General features: G+C 47.7%; 1 protein-coding gene across 2 annotated transcripts; it reads left to right on the top strand.

Moving 5' to 3' along the window:
* Window positions 1-4,291: 4,291 nt before the first annotated feature.
* Window positions 4,292-16,559, top strand: LOC129713780 (insulin-like growth factor I, juvenile form). 2 transcript variants are annotated; one of them, XM_055663079.1, is made up of 4 exons: window positions 4,292-4,522; window positions 6,358-6,517; window positions 14,721-14,881; window positions 15,703-16,559. In XM_055663079.1, exons 1-4 carry the CDS (start codon window positions 4,445-4,447, stop codon window positions 15,880-15,882), a joined length of 579 nt encoding a protein of 192 aa, XP_055519054.1. In that variant the 5' UTR covers window positions 4,292-4,444; the 3' UTR covers window positions 15,883-16,559. The 2 variants fall into 2 exon arrangements, with proteins under 2 accessions (XP_055519054.1, XP_055519053.1); XM_055663078.1 differs by lacking the exon at window positions 4,292-4,522 and having other exon boundaries at window positions 4,540-6,517.
* The last annotated feature ends 449 nt before the right edge of the window (window positions 16,560-17,008 follow it).

Raw genomic sequence — 17,008 nt, 5'->3', positions numbered from 1 at the left:
ACAGCATGCATTGGTCAAACATGAGGGACAATTTACAATATTTCCAAGCCAATTAACCTACAAACTTGCGCGTCTTTGGAGTGTGGGAGGAAATCTCAGCACCCGGAGAAAACCCACCCGGGTCATGGGGAGAACATAGAAACATAGAAACATAGGCAATAGGTGCAGGAGTAGGCCATTTGGCCCTTCGAGCCTGCACCGCCATTCAATATGATCCTGGCTTATCATCCAACTCAGTATCCCATACCTGCCTTCTCTCCATACCCCCTGATCCCTTTAGCCAGAAGGGCCACATCTAACTCCCTCTTAAATATAGCCAATGAACTGTGGCCTCAACTACCTTCTGTGGCAGAGAATACCACAGATTCACCACTCTCTGTGTGAAAAATATTTTTCTCATCTCGGTCCTAAAATACTTCCCTCTTATCCTTAAAGTACGTAGGTAAAGTACGTAAAGAACGTACAAACTACGTACAGACGACATCCGTGGTCAGGATCGAACCCGGGTCTCTGGCGCTGTGAGGCAGCAGCTCTACCCGCTGCTGTGCCACCGTGCCGCCCTTGATCAGGAGGATTAATAATAAGAGAGGAGATGCCATCTCCCCGGCCTGACACCATCCCTGGGACACCTGGACAAGGGAGATAGCTGCTATCGTAGACTCCTTCTGCAGTTGTACAGACCACACCTGGAGTATTGTGTGCTGTTTTGGTCCCCTAATTTGAGGAAGGATATTCTTGCTATTGCGGGAGTGCAGCGTAGGTTTACAAGGTTAATTCCCGGGATGGCGGGACTGTCATATGCTGAGAGAATGGAGCGGCTGGGCTTGTACACTGAGGAGTTTGGAAGGATGAGAGGAGATCTCATTGAAACATATAAGATTGTTAAGGGTTTGGATACGCTAGAGGCAGGAAACATGTTCCCGATGTTGGGGGAGTCCAGAACCAGGGGCCACACAGTTTAAGAATAAGGGGTAAGCCATTTAGAACGGAGACGAGAAAACACTTTTTCTCACAGAGAGTTGTGAGTCTGTGGAATTCTCTGCCTCAGAGGGTGGAGGCGGGTTCTCTGGATGCTTTCAAGAGAGAGCTAGACAGGGGTCTTAAAGATAGCGGAGAGAATATGGGGAGAAGGCAGGAACGGGGTACTGATTGGGGATGATCAGCCATGATCACATTGAATGGCGGTACTGGCTCGAAGGGCTGAATGGCCTACTCCTGCACCTGTTGTCCATTGTCTATTGTCTATTGACTATACCTCTGTGTGTTCAATACCATTGCCTCAACCACGCTGATCCTCAAACTCGTGGAACTTGGACGGGGTCAGTATGTAACTGGATCCTCGACTTCCTGACAAACAGAACAATATCAGTGAGGATAGGTGACAAATCATCCTCGGCATTAAATGTGTAGGAAGGAACTGCAAATACTGGGTTAAACCAAAGATAGACACAAAAAGCCGGAGCAACTCAGTGGGTCAGGCAGCGTCTCTGGAGAGAAGGAATGGGTGACTTTTCGGGTCGAGTCTGAAGAAGAGTTCGAGTCTCGACCTGAAACTGAGTAATTCCAGCTTTTTGTGTCTATCTTCTCCATTAATACTGAACACTCCTTAAGACTGCGTTCTCAGCCCCCTTCTTTACTCCTTGTACACCTACGCCCGTGTAGCCATTGGGGGCTGGATAACAAGTAATGACGAGACCAGGTTTGCCAACTGTCCCGTATTAGCCGGGACATCCCATTTTTTGGGCTACCCTTATGGAACCGCCCCTTGTCCCGTATTTGACTGGTGCTACCCGGGTCGAGGGGACTGTTGGGTCGGAACGCCGCGTCTGGCCCCCGCCTCACCCTTCCCGACGTAGTGCAGCCCATGGAGTGCAGCAGCAGCACCAGCAACGCCTCGCCAGTGGCCCCGTCCGTCGGCAGCCCGGCCAGCTGTCCGACCTTCGGACCTTCGCTTACCGCCGACACCACCTCCTCCACCCCTCCTTCTCATGGCCGATCATCGGTTCATGAGTTGGACGGGGCACCGGACTTTGCACGTGACGTCATGCGGTCCAGACCAAAACTCCTCAGCTGGCCCGCCGGCTGGGCTTTGTGTGTGCAGTCCAGCACCCGGGCCGACTCATCATTCACCCAGCCACGGCGGACCCGGTCAACGAATTGCCGTGGGGAAATTGTCCCTTATTTTGACCTTTTGTCCCTTATTTGGGAGTGAGGAAGTTGGCGACCCTAGACAAAACGGAGTACAGGAAGGAGATTGACCTTCTGCCAACAACCTTTGGTAAATTGAGTTGGATTTGAACTTCACTCGATGTATGAGATGAAGCACAAATGAAGCTGTTATGATCCTCCGTCTGTGTGGATGACTCTAGGCTGACACCCATTGGACTGCTGAGGAAGTGCCGCAGAAGGCAATGCCTTCAGAACAGTACATTAAATCTCTCAGGGAGAAGAGAGAAGAGAGTCCATTTCAATGAAGACCTGAGGATGGAGGGGAGAGGAGGAGGAGGAGGAGGGAACAGCTGGATGGAGTTGGGAATACCCATCCAACTCAATTTACAAGTCGTGGAAACAAAGAACTGCAGATGCAGGTTTATACCAAAGATAGACACAAAGTGCTGGAGTAACTCAGCGGGTCTGACAGGTGAGGTCATAAAGGGTCCTGACCCAAGACATCACTCATCCTCTTTCTCCAGGGATACTGCCTGACCCGCTGAGTTATTCCAGTACTTTGCATCTATCTTTGGTATAAACCTGCATCTGCAGTTCTATATACACGCACGCATATATTCACACATACACACACACACACACGCGCATATTCACACATACCACGCACACACATGTGAACACACACACATATACACATATCTCCAACATTTTCAACAGCATATAATCCTCCAACATATTCGCCCCCTCCAACGGGATCCCACTACTGGCCACATCTTCCCATCTCCACCCCTTTCTTCTTTCCGCAGAGACCGTTCCCTCCGCAACTCCCTGGTCAACTCGTCCCATTCCCACCCAAACCACCCCCTCCCCAGGTACTTTCCCCAGCAACCGCAGGAGATGCAACACCTGTCCCTTTACCTCCCCCCTCGACTCCATCCAAGGACCCCGACAGTCTTTCCAGGTGAGGCAGAGGTTCACTTGCACCTCCTCCAACCTCGTCTACTGTATCCGCTGTTCCAGGTGTCAACTCCTGTATATCAGCGAGACCAAGCGCAGGCTCAGCGATCGTTTCGCTGAATACCTCCGCTCAGTCCGTCTTAACCTACCCGATCTCCCGGTTGCTCAGCACTTCAAGTCCCCGTCCCATTCCCACACTGACCTTTCTGTCCTGGGCCTCCTCCATTGTCAGGGTGAGGCCCAGCGCAAATTGGAGGAACAGCACCTCATATTTTGCTTGGGCAGCTTCCGCCCCAGCGGTATGAACATTGAGTTCTCTAACTTCAAGTAGCCCTTCTTTTCCCTCTCTCTCCATCCCCTCCCCCTTCCCAGTTCTCCCACTAGTCTTACTGTCTCTGACTACATTCTATCTCTGTCCCCCCCACCCCCCTGATATTAGTCTGAAGAAGGGTCTCCACCCGAAACCTCACCCATTCCTGCTCTCCAGAGATGCTGCCTGTCCTGCCAAGTTACTCCAGCATTTTGTATCTACTTTCAATGTAAACCAGCATCTGCAGTTCTTTCCTACACACATATACACATACACACATAAATTCACACATATACACACATACAAACGCACAGGCACATACACATATATATATACAAAGACACATACACACACATACACACACACGCATACACGTACACACACAGGCACATACACACACATACACATACACATATACACACGCATACACATACACACACAGATACAAAGACACATAGACACATACACACACACATATATAGACACACACACACACATATACACACACACACGCACACACGCACACACACACACACACATACACACGTATACACATACACACACATACAAACACACACACACACACACATATACAAAGGCACACACACACATATACAAAGACACACATACACACACACATATACACACGCATACACATACACACACATATACAAAGACACATACACACACATATACAAAGCCACATGCACACACATACACGCATATATTCAAAGACACATACACACACACACATATGCAGACACGCACACACACACATATACACGCACATACATATATACAAAGACACATACACACACACACACGTATATACAGACACACACACACTCACACATATATACAAAGACACATACAGATATGCACACGTACACAGTGGAACAAAGTCCTCAGGTCAGGCTGTGTTAGCCTTGGCTGTGGTCTCTACTGGGTCACAGTTGACTGTCTGCACTGTGGATCTCCCCAGTCACTGCTGGTCTGGGACGCTGCACAATGATGTTGAGGCTGCTTTCCCTCAGTTCCACCGGGACTTCCCAGGACCCTGCTCTCACATGCCTGGACATATTGAAGGTAAGTCAGAACACTTCAAGCCACTCAGCAACCTCACGCATTCAGTGCAATGATTTCCACGTCTTTGAAGCTATGCAACAAACACGCTGATAGCGTTACCCTGCATCAGGGCGGCACGGTGGCGCAGCGGGTAGAGCTGCTGCCTCACAGCACCGGAGACCCGGGTTCGATCCCGACTGTGGGAGTTTGTACGTTCTCCCCGTGACCCGCTTGGGGTGTCTCCGGGTGCTCCAGATTCCTCCCACATCCCAAAGACGTGCAGGTTTGTAGGTTAATTGGCTTCTGTAAAAAAATACCCCTAGGGTATCAGAAGCGGATAAGAAAAAAGAACAACACAGAACTAGTGTGTGAATGCATGATCGGTGGTTGGTGTGGGACTCGGTGTTTCCAAGCAGTACCTCGAAACTAAGCTAATCTCACGTTAGACAAAAGTGCTGGAGAAACTCAGCGGGTGCAGCAGCATCTATGGAGCGAAGGAAATTGGCAACCTTTCGGGTCGAAACCCTTCTTCAGACTCACAGTATTGTGTGCAAAGTTCATTGAAGCTTACAGCACAACTGAGGCCATTCTGCCCATCCTGGCTATCCTAGCTCATTGAAAGTGACTTTGTTAATTAGCCCCAAATCCTTGCAAATTTCAAGCAATTCCCCACTTTCCTTTGGAAAAATCCTATTAAATCGGCTTCCACTGTCCTTTTCTGCAGCATGTCATTGCAATGTTAAAAAAAATATCATCTCTCTCTCTTTCCTCTTCTCTCCCTCCCTCTCTCTCGGTTCTTTTGTCAAAGTTACGGACAGCAAACAGCAGTATCTGTGCATAGCGAGCTCATATAAACAATGACAAGATGGAGTAAACAGAGGTTGTATTGGCCAGGTAGGCGTTGGTTTAGTTTAGTTTAGTTTCGATAGAATTATCTGTGGTGATATGAGATAGTGGTGTGTGGTATAGATTTAAATGCACCATGCGTGGTGAATGGTATATGATATATGTGCCTGCTCTCAGAGCATTCCCATCAGTCTTATGGGCAGTAGAGTGATGCAGTGATCTAGTTGCTGCCTCACAGCACCAGAGACCAGAGTTCGATCCTGACTCCGGGTGCTGTCTGTACGGAGTTTGTACCAAAGATCCTATAGCGAGCAAGATAGATCACTCAACGAAAAAGACGTAGTACGGTCATGGGCAGATTCATGGGTAATTTTCGGCCCCATTTCCGTAACCGGCTTCCGTCTCCGCACCAAAGATCCCGTAGCGGAGCAAAGATAACTAGTTCAGAGACGGAAGCCGGTTACGGAAACATCCTCGTAAAAATAAAAGTTACTTGGTAAAAATCTTCTCCTCATTTTCAGAATTATAATTTATTAACACAAACTGTTCCCCCGCAACGTTGATTACACCGCGGGTCGGGTCGGGTTACTAAAATGGATGAAAAAAAGGCCCACATTCCGCTCCGTTGCGTACTACACGTCAGCCCATTGACTTTAGAAGGAGTGGCCTATCTTGCTCCGCTATAGGATCTTTGGTTTGTACATTCTTCCCTTGTCCGCATGGGTTTTCTCCGAGATCTGCAGTTTCCTCCCACACTCCAAATACATGCAGGCACTCGGTGGGCCGAAGGGCCTGTTTCCGCGTTGTATCTCTAAACCAACCCGTGGGACTGGAGAAAAGGAAGAAGTGACGAAGGAAGAGGAAACGTCAGCTCTTCCTTTTCTGCAGAGATGCTGCCTGTCCCGCTGAGCTACTCCGGGCTTTTTGTGTCTATTTTCGGTGTAAACCAGCGTCTGCAGTTCCTTGCCACCGGAGAGACCCGGAGACTAATTTTCATGCTCTTTCCACAGGCAGTTGGCTGCAGCAGTGTGGTGCAGAAGTCTCTGTGTGTGGCGTTGGTTCTCACTGGCTGCCTGGGGGTTTCCACCATCAGGACCGAGGAGACACTGTGCGGGGCTGAGCTTGTCGACGCCCTGCAGTTCGTCTGTGCCGAGCGGGGCTTCTACTTTGGTGAGAACCCTCCCCACTTTGTCTTTAACTTTCGCAGTGTAACACAAAGAACCCGGAATCTACACCAGTCCGTAAGGTCATAAGTGATAGGAGCAGAATTTGGCCATTCATAGAAACATAGAAATTAGGTGCAGGAGTAGGCCATTCGGCCCTTCGAGCCTGCACCGCCATTCAATATGATCATGGCTGATCATCCAACTCAGTATCCCGTACCTGCCTTCTCTCCATACCCCCTGATCCCCTTAGCCACAAGGGCCACATCTAACTCCCTCTTAAATATAGCCAATAAACTGGCCTCAACTACCCTCGGTGGCAGAGAGTTCCAGAGATTCACAACTCTCTGTGTGAAAAAAGTTCTTCTCATCTCAGTTTTAAAGGGTTTCCCCCTAATCCTTAAGCTGTGACCCCTTGTCCTGGACTTCCCCAACATCGGGAACAATCTTCCTGCATCTAGCCTGTCCAACCCCTTAAGAATTTTGTAAGTTTCTATAAGATCCCCTCTCAATCTCCTAAATTCTAGAGAGTATTCGGCCCATCAAGTCTACTCCGCCATTCAATCATGGTTGATCCATCTCTCCCTCCTAACCCCATTCTCCTGCCTTCTCCCCATAACCCCTGACACCCGCACTAATCAAAGCCTCAAAAATGTTGGCAGTATCATCAAGGACCCACACCATCCTGGCCACTCACTCATCTCCCCGCTGCCTTCAGGTAGAAGGTACAGGTGCCTGAAGACTGCAACATCCAGGTTCAGGAATAGCTACTTCCCCACAGCCATCAGGCTATTAAACTCAACTCAAACAAAACTCTGATCATTAATAGCCCATTGCACTTTATCTGTTTGTTTGTGTGTGTATATATATATATATATTCAATGGTATATGGTCACACTGTATTTCTATATTTCTATATTTATTTATGCCTACTATATTCTGTTGTGCTGAAGCAAAGCAAGAATTTCATTGTCCTATCTGGGACACATGACAATAACCTCTCTTGAATCTTGAATCTTGAGGTAGACAAAAATGCTGGAGTAACTCAGCGGGTGAGGTAGCATCTATGGAGCGAAGGAATAGGTGACATTTCGGGTCAAAACCCTGATGTCTGTTCCCGTACTAATCAAGTTCAGCTCAGGGAAGGATTGGCTGCCCACCAGGGGGTGGCACGGTGGCACAGCGGTAGAGTTACTGCTTTACAGCATTTACAGCACCAAAGACCCGGGTTCGATCCCGACTGTGGGTTCTGACTGTGCGGAGTTTGTACGTTCTCCCCGTGACCCGCATGGGTTTTCTCCGAGATCTTCGGTTTCCTCCCACACTCCAAAGACGTACGTACAGGTTTGTTGGTTAATTGGCTTGGTGTGTGTAAATTGTCCCTAGTGTGTGTAGGATAGTGTTAGTGTGCGGGGATCGCTGGTCGGTGCGGACCTGGAGGGCTGAAGGGCCTGTTTCCGCGCTGTATCTCTAAACTAAACTAATGGGTAAATAAAGGCAGTATCTGTGGAGAGGGAAGTGGAGTCAACATTACGGGATGTGCAGCGAGGAACTGCAGATGCTGGTTTACTCCGAAGATAGACGCAAAGTGCTGGAGTAACTCAGCGACCCAACTTGCCCACAACGGCCAACATGATCCATATCCTTCCAAACCTGTTCTATCCATGTACCATGTCTAACTGTTTTTAAGTGTTGGGATAGCCTTTGTTTCAACCACCTCCTCCGACAGCTTGTTCCATACACCCACCACCCTTTGTGTGTAAAAGTTACCCCTCGGGTTCCTATTAAATCTTTTCCCCTTCACCTTGAACCCATGTCCTCTGGTCCTCGATTCCCCTACTCTGGGCAAGAGACTCTGTGCATCTACTCCCCTCATGATTTTAGTTTAGTTAGTTATTATCACGTGTATCGAGGTGCATTGAAGTTGACCTTTCATCAGAAGTTAGGGATGAAATAAGTGTTTAAGAAGGAACTGCAGATGCTGGCAAATTGAAGGTAGACAAAAATGCTGGAGAAACTCAGCGGGTGCAGCAGCATCTATGGAGCGAAGGAAATAGGCAACGTTTCGGGCCGAAACCCTTCTTCAGACAAAATAAGTGTTAAGAAGCCGAGAAAGTAGGAAAGGAATGGTGAGAACTGAGTTTGAGTTTTTTTTCTTGTCACATGTACCGAGGTACAGTGAAAAGCTTTTGTTGCGTGCTAACCAGTCAGCAGAAAGACAATACATGATTACAATCGATCGCCCACCGTGTACAGATACAGGATAAAGAGAATAGCGTTTAGTGCAAGATAAAGTCCAGTAAAGTCCGATCAAATATAGCCCGAGGGTCTCCAATGAGGTAGATAGTGGTTCAGGACTGCTCTCTAGTTGTGGTAGGATGGTTTAGTTGCCTCATTGTCTGGGGAGAAACTGTCCCTGAATCTGCAGGTGTGCGTTTGTTTTCACACTTCTGTACCTCTTGCCTGATGGGCGAGGGGAGAAGAGGGAGTGACCGGGGTGCGACTGGTCCTTGATTATGCTGCTGGCCTTGCCGAGCCAGCGTGAGGTGGAGATGGGTTCATTGCCAAAGGGCAGGTTTATGGAACCCAGGAGTGATTGAATGATGTGGCACTTGGATGGGTCAGTGGAGAGACGGTGGTAAACGTGAGGATGGATAGTGGGAGGAGGGGTAACAACAAGCTGAAATATATATAGATCAGCACGGTGGTGCAGCGGTAGAGTTACTGCCTCAAAGCACCAGGAACCCTGGTCCGAATCTGACCTCGGGTGCTGTCTGTACGGAGTTTATACGTTCTCCCTGTGACCGCGTGGGTTTCCTCTGGGTGCTCTGGTTTCCTCCCACATCCCAAAGGCAAGCGGGTTGGTAAATTAATTATCCTCTGTAAAATTGCCCCTCGGGAGTGGATGTGAAAGTGGGAGAACGTAGCACTGATGTGAACGGGTGATGGATGGTTGGCTTAGCCGAAGGGCCTCTTTCCATTCTGTATCCCCTAATTGATACATGTTGTCATTTGAACCTCATTGAGGTTCTAACAAAATTTGGTTTCTGCAGTCGTACACACAAGGAAAAGAACCAAGACACAACACAATTTACACAAACATCCATCACAGTGAATCTCCTCCTCACTGTGATGGAAGGCAAAGTCTTATATCTCCCCTGCATTCCACATTCTCCTCCCGATGTCAGAGTCAAAGCCCCCGGTGGGCGATGGTAAATAAGTAACAATAAGATGGTAAAAATAAGATGATAATTAAACTCAAATTGCTATTGGTTACCTTTGATATTGCTCTCCAAGCCATCACTTCCACTGATTGGATGGTTTCCATCCGTGTGTCTCAGATGATTGGGTTACTTCTACCACATGTGTCATTGATTGGATGATCTCTATCCAATTCATTCGCCATTTACTTCCCGTGATTGGATAAATGCTATCCATTGATGAATCCTATCCAATCATTGTTTAGCCTTACATTGACTCCATCCAGTCCTTGCCATGGGATTTCTATCCAATAGTTTCTTGGCTTTATAAGAAGGCCTGGATTCAAGGTGAAAGGAATGAGGTTTAAAGGGGATCTGAGGGGCATGTTTATATTTGTACATATGGAACAGTTTAGGAAGGAACGGCAGATGCTCGTTTAAACTGATGATATAAAATGCTGGAGTAACTCAGCAGGACAGGCAGCATCTCTGGGGAGAAGGAATGGGTGACATTTTAGACTGAAGAAGGGTCTCGACCAGAAACGTCACCCATTCCTTCTCTCCAGAGATGCTGCCTGGCCCGCTGAGTTACTCCAGCATTTTGTGTCTATCTTAAGAGCCTGTCCCACTTTCACGACCTAATTCACGACCTCTGCCGAGTTTGCCCTTGACTCATACTCACAGCATGGTCGTCACAAGGTCTCGGTAGGTCGTAGGTAGGCGGTGATGCTAGTCGTAGGTACTTGTGGCATCAAGTAGGTCGGGGCGTTTTTCTAGCAAGATGAAAAATGTCCACGAGTAAAAAAGGTCATGAATTAAGTCGTGAAAGTGGGACTGGCCTTTTTGATTTGAAAAGTTTAGTTTTAGTTTTAGTTTAGAGATATACAGCGCAGAAACAGGCCCTTCAGCCAACTGAACCCTGCATATTAACACTATCCTACACACACTAGATTCAATTTACACCTATACCAAGCCAATTACCTGTACATCTTTGGAGTGTGGGAGGAAACTGAAGGTCTCGGAGAAAGCCCACGCAGGTCACGGGGAGAACGTGCAAACTCCGTACGGACAGCACCCGTAGCCAGGATTGAACCCGAATCTCTGGCGCTGTGAGGCAGCAACTCTACCGCTGCAGCGCCCTGCCATCCTTCAGTTAATATCTGAGCCTTGCTGCCTGAGAAGGTGGTGGAATCAGATACAATTACAATGGTTAAGAGGTGTTTAGACAGACACTGAATAAAGCCAGGATAGTAGGATATGGTCCTAAGGTGGGCAAAAGGTCAGCATGGACCTAATGGATCGAAGGGCCCATTTCTGTGCTGTTCATGACCCTGTGGATCTATGTCTTGGACACTGTCATCTTGCTGAACAATCTGCACCTTCAGCCGATAGAACCTATAGCGCCATAACCAAAGCAAAGATAATAGAGTGGAGAAGGAAGCCGGTTACAGAAATGGCGCTAAAGATTACCCATGAATCTACTACGGTTTTTTCGTCAGTGGACTATCTTGCTCCGCTATAGGTCATCACTGTCCCAACAACATTCTCGCAGCCAATTACCACCAGTCCAGAAACAACGAAAACCCTGACAATAGACTTGAGTATAGAAGTTAGGAGGTCATGTTGCAGTTGTATAAGACGTTGGTGAGTCCGCATTTAGAGTATTGTGTTCAGTTCTGGGCGCCGTGTTATAGGAGAGATGTTGTCAAGCTGGAAAAGGGGGCGGAGAAGATTTACAAGGATGTTGTCAGGATGAGAGGGTGTGAGCTATAGGGAGACGTTGATCAGGCTGGGTCTCTATTCCCTGGAGCACTGGAGGATGAGGGGTGGTCTTATGGAAGTGTACAAGCTCATGACAGGAATAGATTGGGTAGATGCACAAAGTCTCTTGCCCAGAGTCGGGGAATCGAGAACCAGAGGACATTGGTTTAAGGTGAGGGGGGGAGTTTTATAGGAATCTGAAGAGGGGTAACCTTTTTCACACAAAGGGCGGTGAGTGTATGGAACAAGCTGCTGGAAGCGGTACTTGAGGCAGGGACTATCACAACATGTAAGATGCAGTTAGACAGGTGCATGGATAGGACAGGTTTAGAGGGATATGGGCCAAACGCTGACAAATGGGATTAAGTGTAGATGGGGCATATTGGTCGGTGTGAGGTGAAGGGCCTGTGTGACTCCGTGACTCTACAACCAAGGCACAGAACGATCCCACAAAGCAACAATGCGTTAATGGAGAGATCAATTGATTGAGTGACACGGCTTGAAAGAGATAAATGTTGAGCTGGGAAGGGCTCTAATTTTATATATTTGTATTTATTTTTGTGTTTTGGGTTTTTTTTTTAATTTATTTTTGGTTAATATTTGCATTTGTTGGGTTATATTTACACTCTGTAATGTGGGGACTGGAAGTACTGACTAGGTGTACATAACCTGGTGTTGGTTCAATAAGTCATGTTTGCACGGCTCAGCTCCCAGCTTGCAGGTCCTTGCGTTTCGTGGAAAACCAAACAACAGAGCACTCAAAGTATCAGCCACCGTTTGGGATAATTTCTATGCAAGCTCTCATCTGCACCCGACCATCAAATGGAAATATGACAATATTTTAGGGCCTGGATTCATTACTACAAGATCATAAAATCATAAGACATAGGAGCAGAATTAGGCCATTCAGCCCATCGAGTCCACAAGAGAGAGCTAGATAGGGCTCTTAAAGATAGCGGAGTCAGGGGATGTGGGGAGAAGGCAGGAACGGGGTACTGATTGGGGATGATCAGCCATGATCACATTGAATGGCGGTGCTAGCTCGAAGGGCCGAATGGCCTACTCCTGCACCTATTGTCTATTGTTTATTGCCATTTGATCATGGCTTATAAGTTCATAAGCTCATAAGACATAGGAGCAGAATTAGGCCATTCAGCCCATCGAGTCTACTCCGCTATTCAATCATGGCTCATAAGCTCATAAGACATCGGAGCAGAATTAGGCCATTCAGCCCATCGAGTCTGCTCTGCCGGTCGATCATGGCTGTTCTACTTTCCCCTCTCCACGCCATTCTCCTGCCCTCTCCCCGTGACCTTGGACACCCGTACTAATCAAGAACCTATTAATCTCTGCTGTACAAATACCCAATGGGTCTTTCAAAATACCCACTGTTTCACTAGAGCTCTGAGAACAGGTACATCACAGGTTGGAATCAGAGTAGCGAGCGCTCTTTTCCATGTCAGCAAGTACTCCCATTTTATATAATCCCAGAGAGTTGTAGAATCAATAGTATGTATTCTACATAATCTACATAAAGCAGACCAGCTGAAATATGGTTTCATTTTTATAATAAGCTACATTGAAAGCTTTTCCAATCAGATCCGATAAATCTCTACATAAATACAATAAAGTCAAACTCAAGTACAATTTTAAAAGTCGTACTATTGTACTTTGCCTTAATTGTATTAATGTATAGTTTTATTTGATTAGAGAATAGTGGATGTAGCCCAGTCCATCACACAGGCCAGACTTCCCACCATTAACTCCATCTAAATTTCACACAGCCAAAATAATCAAAGTCTTGTCCCACCTTAAGTTTCATTTAGAGCAGTGGTTCCCAACCTTTTTTTGGCCATGCCCCACCTAATCACCTCTAAAATCCTGATGCCCCCCCCACAATGTGGTGATATATAATTCTTATCATTTAAAAAGTGAACTCCGTTTCAGCTGAAGAAGCTTAAAACGGCAATACCTTGGATTATGTAATAACTACACAATAAAGACCTTTTTTACCCCAAAAAAATTATTTACTCAAAATAACATCTGAAACATAAACTACATATGTTTACCTGATGGAAAATCCAAAAAAATAAAAATCGAAAATTTGGACCCAGACCTCCTCAGTCGCGCTCAATTGCCCCCCTTAAAAATCAAATTGCCCCCCTGTGGGGCGTACGCCCCACGTTGGGAACCACTGGTTTAGAGATACAGCGCGGAAACAGGCCCTTCGAGCAAAGGGGATGAAGGGGCAGAATGTAGTTCTCAACATTGTAGCGCACCAGTTCCATAGACAAAGTCCAATGTCCGCGATGGGGTAGAGGTGAATCGGACAGTACCCTAGCTTATGGAAGGACCGTTCAGAAGCCTGATAACAGAGGGGAAGAAGCTGTTCCTGAGTCTGGTGGTCCGGGCTTTCAAACTTGGGTATCTTTTGCCCAACTTCACTCTCATTTCAAACGGTAACATATCTACTCTGGGAGCTTTTGATGGAACTGAGTCGAAGAAAGTTAACTCTCTATCTAACCCCAATGTATGTATTTAATGGGATAACAAAGTGAGCACTGCTGTGTGTAACAAGTATTGCACTTGCCCTGGAAGAATTCAGCTTAGTTTAGAGATACAGCGTGGAAACAGGCCCTTTGACCCACCAAGTCCGCACCGACCAGCGATCCCCGCACCCTTGCACTATCCTACACACACACTAGGGACAATTTACAATTATACCTAGCCGATCAACCTACAAACCTGTATGTCTTTGAGGTGTGGGAAGAAACCGGAGATCCCAGAGAAAACCCATGCAGGTCACGGGGAGAACGTGCAAACTCTATACAGACAGTATCCGTAGTTAGGATCGAACCCGGGCCTCTGGCGCTGTAAGGCAGCGACTCCGTGCACCCACACTCAGTTTATCAGAAGTGTAAAATACACCATTTTCTCCCGATAATACATATACAGGTATAGAAAGGTGATTTCAGTGTTAGAAACTCGCAGTGCAGGTGGAGCAGGGATCACACATGGAGGAGAACCACCTCTACCCTGCCCCATCAAACACATGCTTCACAGATACAACATGTGTTACTACAGAGGAAGCTAACTCGACACGGTCCCATCACACAGTTCCAGGGCAAGGACAGTGTGGGTCAGACACAGAGCAGAGCTCTCCCTGTGTGCAGTGCTTGTAAGGCAAGGAGGCTGAGTGATTCCGTTTGTTTCTCGTGCACTCATTGCCTCCATTTTCCCGGGCGGCAGTCAACAGGATGGGACGCCGTAGTCGCAGGAACCGAGGCATCGTGGAGGAATGTTGCTTCCGCAGCTGCGACCTCCTCATCCTGGAGACCTACTGTGCTATCCCGCGAGAGGCCGTCAGACCCACACTGCCCACGGCCTCGCAGAGGCCTCTGCTGCACCGGGTAAGGAGTACAGAGAGACACAGCACCTTCACCCGGCCCTCTGTGAGAGCCCCATCCACTGAGGCCATGTCCTCTCCCTCGTACCAACACACCATGTTCATTGGTACACAACTGAGCAGCAACCCTCACCCAGAACAAGCTACAGACAACGATCGCTGTTGTTGATCACACGATCACAGTCCACACATTAAATACAACATCATCACAACATGTAGCATCAATAACATCATCACATTGTGTAAATTAATGACATCATCACATTATGTAGAGTTATTGTCATCACATTGTGTATAATCAATTACATCATCACATTTTGTATATTTAGTGATGTAATCACATTACGTACAGTCAATTACATCATCACATTTGGTATAGTTAAGGATGTCATCACATTACGTATAGTTAATGACATCATCGCATTATGTATAGTCAATTACATCATCACATTAGGTATAGTTAGTGATGTCATCACATTACGTATAGTTAATGACATCATCACATTATGTAGAGTTATTGTCATCACATTGTGTATAATCAATTACATCATCACATTATGTGTAGTTAGTGATGCCATCACATTACGTATAGTTAATGACGTCATCGCATTATGTATGGTCAATGACATCATCACATTATGTGTAGTTAGTGATGCCATCACATTACGTATAGTTAATGACGTCATCGCATTATATATGGTCAATTACATCATCACATTATGTGTAGTTAGTGATGCCATCACATTACATATAGTCAATGTCATCACATCAGGTATAGTTAGTGACGTGACTCTGCTTCCCGTTGTTTCATCCTCTGTCAAACAGATAACAGGGAAAAGGTCCCTAGGCCGTGAACAGGAGGATTCACCAGACCCTGGCACGCACCCGGACAGCGACTGGGGCAACGCTGATCTTCCTCCCACAACCAAATACAAGACTGGTGACTGGGATGGCAAGGGCCGCATATCGCAACACCACTCCCCACCCCGGCATTGGTGTGGGTGAGCACGCCAGCGCCCCCACCCCAGGGAGAGCCCAGCCTCCCCCATCAGCACCCTAAACCAATCTGACTGAGCGGATAGGCGGTTGGAACTGATTACATTAACCTTTGACCTCTAGAGAAGACCCACGGTGTGGCCGGTCCACAGGCCCGTTTCCGGTCAAAGACAAGCAGAGAGTGGACGCGAGGGACGGTGTTGGAAGCACCAGAGGCAACTTTGGAAAACATCTCCCTCAGTCCAGCAAAGGAGTCTTTGAGATGCCTCAGTCCAAGGGGGTGGGTACTGGAGGAAGTGGCCGAGATCTTTCTCCAGTGCTTCCCCCAGCCCTCTGGCAGCAGCCATTTTGTTTGTCTTCTTCTGGGCTCTCTCTGTTGCTAAGGACTTCGCCCATGGACCAAAGGTGTGCAGATCAGGTCGGGCAACAAACAGGCTTAGACCAAACCAAGACTATTGAAGAAACGGGCAACAGCAGCAGTGAAATTCCTCCCGTGGGCATCATGAGATCAAACGCAAGGCACAATATTGGCAGATTATATCAGGCCCAAATGTGAGTGAGATAAACCAGCCTACAGGTCTCCTCCTTGACTACTCCCTCCATCTGAACTGGAGAGGCATGGTGGCGCAGCGATAGAGTTGCTGCCTCACACCACCAGACAGGGGCGGAAAACCCGGGGGGGGCCAGAGGGGATACGTCCCCCCCATGTTTTGAGAGGCGGGGGACACCCCCCCAAGTTTTTGTAATCCCAATTTTAAAATCTCTGCTTTTAGCGCTGGATTGAGCCTCCGAAGCCTCGCGGGCGCGTGTGTGAGTGTGCGCATGCGCACATGGTCGCCAAAAACTTGTGTCCCCCGTCCCCTCCATGTTTTGATAGCGAGTTCCGCTCTTGCCACCAGAGACGCAGGTTCGATCCCGACCTCGGGTGCTGCCCGTGTGGATGCTCATCCTGTGATCGCGTGGGTTTCCTCCGGGCGCTCCGGTTTCCTCCCACATCCCAAAGATGTGCGAGTTTGTAGATGAATTGGCCCTCTGTAAAATTGCCCCTAGTGTGTAGGGAGTGGATGTGTAAGTGGGATAACACAGAACTAGTGCGAGTGGGTGAACGATGGTTGGCATGGACTCGATGGGCTGA

The sequence above is a fragment of the Leucoraja erinacea genome, chromosome 37, assembly GCF_028641065.1.
Source record: "Leucoraja erinacea ecotype New England chromosome 37, Leri_hhj_1, whole genome shotgun sequence".
Taxonomy (NCBI): Eukaryota; Metazoa; Chordata; class Chondrichthyes; order Rajiformes; family Rajidae; genus Leucoraja; species Leucoraja erinaceus.
This window is presented reverse-complemented; position numbering and strand designations above follow the sequence as displayed.

Excerpts from the sequence above, each read along its gene's own strand:
- LOC129713780 (XM_055663078.1), top strand. The coding sequence starts at position 6,238 with ATGCTGCCTGTCCCGCTGAGCTACTCCGGGCTTTTTGTGTCTATTTTC. Across the intron at positions 6,518-14,720 it reads CGAGCGGGGCTTCTACTTTG|TCAACAGGATGGGACGCCGT; the intron begins GTGAGAACCCTC and ends CCCGGGCGGCAG. Across the intron at positions 14,882-15,702 it reads AGAGGCCTCTGCTGCACCGG|ATAACAGGGAAAAGGTCCCT; the intron begins GTAAGGAGTACA and ends TCTGTCAAACAG.